This window comes from Bidens hawaiensis, unplaced genomic scaffold (genome assembly GCF_021521415.1).
Source record: "Bidens hawaiensis isolate Kalapana, Puna unplaced genomic scaffold, B.hawaiensis_p1.1 tig00082792_1, whole genome shotgun sequence".
Classification (NCBI taxonomy): domain Eukaryota; kingdom Viridiplantae; phylum Streptophyta; class Magnoliopsida; order Asterales; family Asteraceae; genus Bidens; species Bidens hawaiensis.
The window spans coordinates 9,163-18,591 of NW_027503914.1; the positions used below are offsets into that span (position 1 = coordinate 9,163).

Below are 9,429 nucleotides of genomic sequence, written 5' to 3' on the forward strand. Positions count from 1 at the left end.
TTACAATAAAGAAAATTAAAATCCAAAATATAAATATTAAAAAACAACAAATGTAAAACAAACATTCTCTCAAGCCATTAGATTGTTTTATTTGTAAATGAAGGCTTCTCACGCATTTGACCCAAAATCATGGGTAAAGGTCTCACCAAACTCAGATAGCTCTTAAACATGTTATAACATCTTATTATATTAAAAATTAATTTAATCAAATATTTGATATGAAAATCTTATAAAATAAGGATACACTAAAAATTAATATCCTATTTTATTTAAAAAAAGATATTATTTATAATTAAGAAACAATTTTATAATAAAGAAAATAAAAGGGTAATGGGTATCACCAAATCCAGATAGCTTTTAAACCGGATTATAACATATCATTTATTTGTGAAACCATTTTTATCAAACCTCAAGTATATTAATTAATTATTAACTTTCTCACAATAAATAAAATTAACGAATAATGTAAAACAACCTCCGTAATTCAGGGAATAAAATCTAGTTGATGTATAATTCAATGTAACTTTGTGATTAAAGCAACTCAATCATTAATGAATACATCTCTAGATACGTTAATCTAACAGAAAGAATAACTTGTTATACAAACACCAATGTGATCTATTATCGATTTATCTCGATAATGACTAGAGATAAAAAGTAATATGAAAACAAGCCTAGATATTTGAAAACTTTAGCAAAGGATCTTTTGGTTAGTATTCCATCAGTACATAAATAAAAAATATTATTAGTATAACTATAAATAAACAAATGTAGTCGAAACAAATCACCGTCAAATTAAAATTATATTATTTCATTTCACCTTACATTTAATAATCCTATCCTGCTATATATAAAATTATAGTATTCTTCCCATTGCTCAAAATATTATATAAAACCGGTCCGATCCGACACACGTGAAGGGTGAAACCAAATACCAAAATATCCCTCTTTTTCTTTTTCTTTTTCTTTTTCTCTTCTTTCTTTTTCCCCCAATGGCCTTTGTATCTACCAAATGTCTTTTAATCTCGATTTCGACAATATTGTTGGTGGGTTTCGCCTCATCGTACTTGTTAGTTCACCATCTCCACAACAATGACCATAACCATCCTCACTCACGCCCGATCTTACAGGGCAACAACTCCCAGTGTTCACTCTTCATGGGCTCATGGGTCCACGACGATTCTTACCCGGCCTACCAGTCCGCTTCCTGCCCGGTTATCGATCCGGACTTCAATTGCCAAATGTACGGCCGACCCGACTCGGATTACCTCAAGTACCGCTGGCAGCCCACTAATTGTGAGCTACCCAGGTCAGTCATTTTTTAAATGGGTTTAAGTAATTTAATTGTGGTAGTACCTTGTGCATTGATAGTTGTACTTTGTGGGTTAATAATTGATTTGACTAGGTTTAATGGGCTGGTATTCTTGGAAAGGATGAAGGGGAAAACGGTATTATTTGTGGGGGACTCGTTAGGACGGAACCAATGGGAGTCGTTGATTTGTCTGACGTGGTCATCCGTGCCACGTGTCGCCACGCAAGTGATGAGAGGATACCCGCTTTCTACATTCAAGTTTTTGGTGAGTGAGTTTCAGCCCTTGGATCTTCAATTATTGTACTGTGGGTTGTGGAGTTCACGCGTTTAATGTATGGTATTTGAACGGACAGGATTACGATGTTACATTGTCGTATTACAAGGCGCAGTATTTGGTGGATATTGATTCAGTGGGCGGGCGGCGGGTTCTTAAACTGGAGGACATATCCGAAAACGCACGGGCGTGGACGGGCGCCGATGTTCTGTCGTTTAATACTGGTCACTGGTGGAGTCATACCGGGGTTACACAAGGGTTAGTTTAGTATTGTCATTTTACATGTTCCTAATAGCCGGGGCGGACGTACCCTTGTGGTTTTGTGAATATATAAGTAACAATAACGCATTTGATTAAAGGGTGGGTTTATATATGGTGCGGTGCAGGTGGGACGTGATTAAATCCGGTGGATCGATTTACCAGGACATGGATCGTATGGTTGCTATGGAAACTGCGGTAAGGACGTGGGGCCAGTGGGTTGATTCCAATATCGACACCAGCAGAACCAGAGTTTTTTTTCAGTCCTTCTCACCTACTCACTACATGTATGCACCCTCGTTTCTTGGTTTAGTTTAATCTGTCATGCCACATGATATCATGGGATGGGATGATTGGTTTGTGTTTTGATAACTCTGCCATGTGATGTCTGTAATCTGTATGGATATAACATGTCATGTTTGGATGACTATTAAGTTTAGATACGCAGATTATTACTCTTTTAGTTATTTAGGTATTAAGATTTAGTATCATTGTAAATTTGTAGTGTAATTATATCTATAGAAATTTATCTAATTTGTTGGCATGTCATTAATTTCCAAAAAAGAATATTATCTGATGATCTGATCATTAATTCTTAATCTATAATAATATTTATTATTTATTATTATTAGTCTTATGTATTTATTACAACTTCAAACACATAAGTGCACCATTTTCTACTTTTGTTTTAATAAAATGTAGTTCTATCCATTTGCAGCCCATCAGAGTGGAGTGCATTGGCAAACACCAAGAGCTGCTATGGCGAGACGGCACCTGTGAGCGCATCAGTATTCTCGGGGGTGTACCCAAACGAGATGAAAGTGGTCGACGCTGTGCTAAAAGAAATGCAAACTCCGGTTTATTTACTTGACATTACCATGCTATCAGCAATGAGAAAAGATGCTCACCCGTCAATATACAGTGGGGACACGAGCACCGGCCAAAAGGCCAACCCCAACGGCACCCCTGACTGCACCCATTGGTGTCTGCCCGGGTTGCCCGATACATGGAATCAGCTCTTCTACACGGCTTTGTTCTTTTAGGGCCAACCCATTTTTTGGTATTGTGACCGTTTTGCAGTCTTTGTTAGGTACCAATTTAGAATTGAAAACAAATTCAAAATCTTATTTATTGTTGTTATTTAAGATAACCAAATGTACCACTAAGTCATTAACTACCAAGTCCTTTTTATACACTATAACTTGAGTATTATTTTTTGGAACCATTATTTTCTAGCTTTGAATTATGAGTTCAGGTATTGTTGTATCCATTATCTTGAGCCTATCTTCCACATTCTTTGTGGCACTTCTCATAAGCCGAATCATGAACTCCAAGAGCAGCTCTGCCCGATGGATCAAGATGGTTAGACCATGCAGCTTCCCATTCAATTGCTTTAGCAGTGCTGCAGGCCACACTTGCACCACCCGGCACGGTTAAGATGGCTGGATTCTGAAATTTAAATGAAACAATAGTAAGAACAATGATCCGAGGTACTTGAAACAAGCCACAATGAAGTAACCAAGACCTGAGGGAAAAACCGTTCAAAGATCATCCGGTAGTGGTATGCTTCTTTTGTCTGTGGTGTGTTGTGAGGAAAGATATGTGCAGCATTACGCATCATCTTATCGGTCACATGAATAACAGTTAACTATATCAAGCACTAGAGAATTGTTTGCAGTAGAAACATAATAAAATCCTTACATGAAGTTCAGCATGGTCTTTTAGTCCATCGATCCAGCTATACCCAACTCCGTCACTAAACTGCTCTTTCTGCCTATACAAAATATGCTGCACGACAACGCGTTTAAAATTCCAAAAGTAGGACATCAATGATGAAAAGTCGATACCTTTGGTAAAAATGGGTGATCTTCATCGTCAAAAGCCTTACGTAGAATCCACTTTTCTATTCGGTTTTTCTCCATATCAATCTGTGGAAACTGTCACTTAGTATCTGGTCAACGCTTGTTTTCATATTAGAGTCGATATCTTACCATTTTCATTTTGGGGTCTATACTCATTACCACATTGATGAACTCTTTATCTAGAAATGGGACTCGTGCTTCCAACCCCCAAGCCGATGTTGACTTATTAGCTCTCAAGCAATCATATAGATGAATAGCTTTGATCTGAGACACTCAAAAAGGAAATACATTCTCTTAAGTAAATCTTCTAATATGATTTACTGTCAATAAATAAGAATATAAACCGAATACCTTGCGACAAGTTTCCCGGTGAAACTCTTCCTTGTTGGGTGCCTTATGGAAGTACAAGTACCCGCCAAATATCTCATCCGCGCCCTCACCTGAGAGCACCATTTTAACTCCAAGGGACTTGATCTTGCGCGCCATTAGAAACATCGGGGTGCTAGCCCTAACCGTTGTCACGGTCGTATGTTTCAATGTGGTAAATTACATCTTCAATTGCATCAATACCATCCTGCCACATTGTATTTAAACCATTCTCAACAATAGTCACTAAAATATCATGCTATACAGGGTATTATATGCCTGAAACAGTACTTGAACAGTGAAGTGAAATTCATGATGAACCGTGCCCAAACAATCGGCTACTTCTTTTGCAGCCTTTAGGTCCGGCGAACCCTGTCCAACAAGCACGTTAGGAAAAGGGTTTGAAGTCCGAACCCAAGCCCATCTAACCTGGAGCTTAATATTACCTCAAGACCAACTGAGAAAGAATGAAGTTGAGCTCCCCAATACTTGGCGGCTCTTGTACTGGACACATGACGGGCGGCAATCGATGCCACCAATGACGAGTCTAAACTTCCGGATAGAAGAACTCCATAAGGGACATCTGTCATGAGCCTTTTAATCACGGCCTAGAGTTTACGCCATTATTATTACTACACTATAGTTCAAGGTGTATTTGTTGTTAACAACTATAGCTAGTAACAAAATCTACAATATAACACTCACGTTTTCTAAAGCGTGTCTTAGAACGATAGGATGATAAGAAGTAGATGGAACCACCTCGGTGAACCATGGAGGGTTGTACCACCTTGTAAAACCGCCTGTTTTGCCTGAGTACAGATGTCCTGGTGGAAACACCTCGAAATGCTCACATTCATCATTTAAACCTTTTAGCTCAGATGATATCCAAACCGAACCTACACAAAGCACCCAATAATTAGTGTTACTCGAACTGGCCGGTTTCAAAAACGTGGAAAGGAGTTACCATCAAGTGCCCAGCCGATGTAGAGAGGTGTGATCCCAATAGCATCGCGGGCAGAAATGAAGCTGTTATCATGGGTGTCGAATAAAACAAATGAAAACATCCCGTCCAACATGTCCACAAAGGTTTCTCTATGCTCCTCGTACTGCAACGATGTAATCTATTAGTAGTAATCGTAAAGCTAGCTTTCAATCTACCTAGCTATATGATTTAAGAACTCACAAGATGTGCAATAACTTCACAGTCGCTTTCAGTTTTGAATTTATGACGAGGCAATCGACTGCGAAGATCCTCATGATTGTATATCTCACCATTAACCTGGAATATCATGCATGTTACGAAAATTGTCTAGTTTTTATATAATAACCAGTAGCTACAAGAATTAAAAAAAATTTGATCGATATGAGTTGGGCCCTTAAATAAGTAAAACTGGTCAGCACGTTTTAACGGTCATACATACAAGCCTTACGATAGGATGAAACTGGTCTTCCGGCTCTACAAGAGCCAAAGCATACGGTCCGCATATATGATGTGTTAATTGACACATAAGAAAGACGTACAATTAATTGTATACAACATATCTAAAATTTTAAAATATTAATTTGTAAATTAATCTGAACATAATTATAAGTGGATGGTTAAATGAGTTACCGCTACTATTATAGAGGGGTTGATCACCAGAGGCCGGGTCAACAATGGCTAGCCGTTGATGAGCTATATAGCAACCATGACGCTTATACAGACCGCTCCAATCTGGACCACGATGCTTTAGCCTACACCGGCACAACCCATTATATACTAACCTCTTTTAAAGAAGGAAACCAAGATACAACGAGTCATATATATAAAAGACTTTAATTTGCCTGCGAGATAGCTCAAGGACTCGAGCCCTTTTAGTCTGAGAATCACCCAACACTGCTAGTATCCCCTACTCACTGTACCACCTCCTAAGCACAAAGTACAGCAGTTTCAAGAGATCAGGAGAATATATATATATATGTATAGAGATCGAAGATATATGAATTATTGGTTATCACCGTTTCGGTCGCCACCGATATATATATATATATATATATATATAACGCCAGGCCACCTTTAATTTTTATGTGCTTTAAAAAACAAAATATAATAGTTCTAGAGTGTGTGTCATCTGATGATGTGTAAATCTTTATCGGATGATTATTACATATTCATTCAGTGGTCGGTTCGGTTCTGCAATGTTTTTAAATACTTTTTATAATCAATCAGTCTGGTAATAAATTGTTCGGCCAATTTCCTACCAAGAGCATTCCCAACTCATCTCCTAAAATAATACTAGTATGTTGCTACGGGTTCGTGAAATTTACCCTCTCGTATTGGTTTGTATTGTTTGTTATGATGTGTAATAGGTTACTAGTAAAAGCGCATTGCGGCATGTGCGTATGGTTTGTTGAATGTTGTTTTTTATGTGGGTGTGCTTACTAAAATAATGACGTATGCATATATATTAAATATAACTATGAAGATGATTCCTATGAGACAAAAAGAAGAGCTAAGGGAAAGGCACCAGATAAAAATAAACAAGAAAGTGAATTGCAATGGTGATCAATGTTCCAAGAATGTTTGAAGTGGATCAATCTACAATGGATGCAATGATGGAATTGCGGAGAAGATTGAGAGAAATAGAGGAGAATAGAAGATTGGGGAACTTGATTGCAAACTACTTTGCAAAAGAAGAAGTGAGAGAGCAACATATTACTCAAACAAGTCCGTTAGAAAAAGAATTGGAGAATGAAGATGAGGTTTCACAAGAAATATTGGAAACAATGATAACCATGACTTTACGTATTTAATATTTTCTTTAAGCTAACTCATTGTTATTTGAACATGACTTTAAGACTAATATGCTTTTGTTATTTTTCTGGCAATTACAATTCATATGAAATGAAACAAATCATGTTGTTATAGTTTTTCGGTTTTATATGTTACTTGATTATACAATTGTTAATTATAAAATATAAAATCAACTAAAAATTTATCATACACAGAATATTAATGCCAACAAATTTATCACAAATTCTAAAGATTCTAAGGATGATTATATCAACAACGTTCAGGTAATCCGGGTTTTGGGATAACCATGTTTTTTTGATAAAAATAAGCAGATGATCTCAAATGACATCATATAAATTGATTAAAAAGTATGATATTTTATGTGCATGAATATTTTTTTTATTAGTTTCATTATCATTTATCTAGAGTTGGTATGTACTTAAAGAACCTTATTTGTCACACAGAATAGTTAAGCAGACCTATATGTTACCATATCAAAAGTTACAAGCAGACATGAACTAAATAGTTTGATTTTTGATAAACAATGTATACCGACCAATACAATCACAAATGTAATGTACAAAGAAGGTTTTACTTATTTGTAACATATACGTGTTATATTAATTATGCAATTTCTGTAATTTTAATGTAATTATAATTGTATTAACAATATATGATCATTTTATTGATTGTATTTCATTTAATGATTAACGTTTAAAATTTTTATCAATTATTCGTGTAATACACGAGCCTCAAACAAGTTGGATAATATATAAGCTTCAAGTTAGATAATATATAAGCTTCGTCTTTTCTAGTTGCACAAGAATCCCAAAATAATTTCTAGTTGCACAAGAATCCTAAAATAAATGTTAGGCGCAACCATGGTTATTTGATTATTCGTTTTTGTTAATCTCTAATAACACTATTACATGCACCACAGTAGACCTGGTACAAACTAGGGCCGTTCACGAGCCGAGCAGAGTTGAACCGAGCGAAGGCTTATTCGTTGCTTGGCTCATTTACAACCGAACTGAACCGAATTGCTGAAATTCGAACCGAGCAAAAAACAAAACGGGTCAAAATCGAATCGTGCATTTTTCGATCGAATATCGAGCGATTTCGAGCAATTTTTATTTATTTTTCATTTAAAATTTTCAATAAGAAATAAGTTTGAAAGCTGTAAATAATATATTTTGTAAACAAATTAGTAGTTTTTAGACAAATGTATAATATGTTGTAAATTTTTATGAGAAAGAAGTTTGAAGTGAGATATAATCGAACTAATAAAACTATAAAATTAACGGAATAGGAAAAAAATTAAAAGGATTTAAAAAAGTGTATACTTATATTTTATGTGTGGTGCCAATATATTTATATATTTGTTAATATATAATTATATATAAAATAAATTAAAAATATTCGAGCCGAACCGAACCGAGCATACCTTTGCTCGTTGCTTGACCTGTTTACAAACCGAGCCGAGCCGAGTGGCTTATTTACAATCGAGCGAAAAAATGGACGAGCATTTTACGAGCAATTTCCGAGCGAGTGACGAGCGAGTTCGAGCGTCGAGCGATTTGGACGACCCTAGTATAAACCAGAGTTTATAGTTCTTCAAAGAAACAGTTACCGGACCCATCGGAACTAGTTCTATCTCTATCTGATCAAAACCTGACCTAATCTGAAACCGGTTCCTCTCCTACATGATTCTTGATTTTGTTCTACACCACAACATGAATCGGTCACTTGTTGGCAACTTGGCATCTTGGCTTTGTGAGCAGGCCCACTTTTAATTAATTGGAAATCCGGTCCAAGCCCTATTATCACATACACAAGTTCTACTAGAGGGCTAAAGGCCCGTTATAGTTATTAGGGTTAAAAACACGTTATAATCCTGACCGTCCATCTAAGCTTGCTCGTGTGAAGCTTTGGATGCTTTCTCTCTACATAAACCCCCACCCAAGTCTCAAAAATCTTCAGCAGCATCTCCAATTAGGGTTTAAGATTTAAACACCAGCCGTTAAAATTCCTGTGTCACAATATTTTTTTATTTTTGCAACTTCTTATGTTTATTTTATGTTAGGCTTCGCTATCTGGTCGGCAAGAATATGTTCAGTTTCTGCCCGACTCGTTCCCTAGAAGCAATATCTATCGTGCTGCACTAACCTTTTAAATCTCGTTCGAGATTATTATTAGTGTAGCTACATTATTTATATGCGACAAATAATGTTTTTTTGTTTGACTTTGATTTATAATATTTGACGGAGAATGAAGTGCAATGATGAGCCAATACAGACCTGTAATGATTTGCGGGTATGATCGCATTTTGTGAACATCTAAGGGGCTGAGCCTTGTTTCATTTCTCCAGATACTTTTAATATTTTTAAATTATAAGTATAATATTTTTATTTAATTATGTTAATTGGTCAATAGATGTCCTTTCTAAAAATATTGATTAATGGGCGTTTATGAAAGATAGACAACTCATAGTTGTGCATGTGTTCAGAGATCCTATTCTTGTTACCAATGCTCTTTTCCGAAGCTTGTTTGAAATTGCTACAATTCGGAATGTTAACTATCCTTG

General features: G+C 36.0%; 1 protein-coding gene, 1 non-coding gene and 1 pseudogene across 2 annotated transcripts; 2 read left to right on the forward strand and 1 right to left on the reverse strand.

Moving 5' to 3' along the window:
* The first annotated feature begins 943 nt into the window (after window positions 1-943).
* On the forward strand, window positions 944-2,887 carry LOC143607469 (protein PMR5-like). Its single transcript, XM_077082910.1, has 5 exons — window positions 944-1,309; window positions 1,406-1,577; window positions 1,666-1,844; window positions 1,973-2,131; window positions 2,563-2,887. The coding sequence occupies exons 1-5, from the start codon at window positions 993-995 to the stop codon at window positions 2,885-2,887; spliced, it is 1,152 nt and encodes a 383-aa protein (XP_076939025.1). The 5' UTR covers window positions 944-992.
* LOC143607470 (asparagine synthetase [glutamine-hydrolyzing]-like) lies at window positions 2,563-6,448 on the reverse strand (annotated as a pseudogene).
* Window positions 6,449-9,116: 2,668 nt separating this feature from the next.
* LOC143607471 (small nucleolar RNA SNORD25) lies at window positions 9,117-9,199 on the forward strand. The gene has a single exon (XR_013148974.1). It is a non-coding gene; the product is annotated as a small nucleolar RNA SNORD25 (small nucleolar RNA).
* Window positions 9,200-9,429: the final 230 nt, after the last annotated feature.

Coding starts and splice junctions, on each gene's coding strand:
- LOC143607469 (XM_077082910.1), top strand. CDS start 993: ATGGCCTTTGTATCTACCAAATGTCTTTTAATCTCGATTTCGACAATA. Junction 1,578..1,665: donor TTTCTACATTCAAGTTTTTG/GTGAGTGAGTTT, acceptor TTGAACGGACAG/GATTACGATGTTACATTGTC. Junction 2,132..2,562: donor TTCTCACCTACTCACTACAT/GTATGCACCCTC, acceptor ATCCATTTGCAG/CCCATCAGAGTGGAGTGCAT.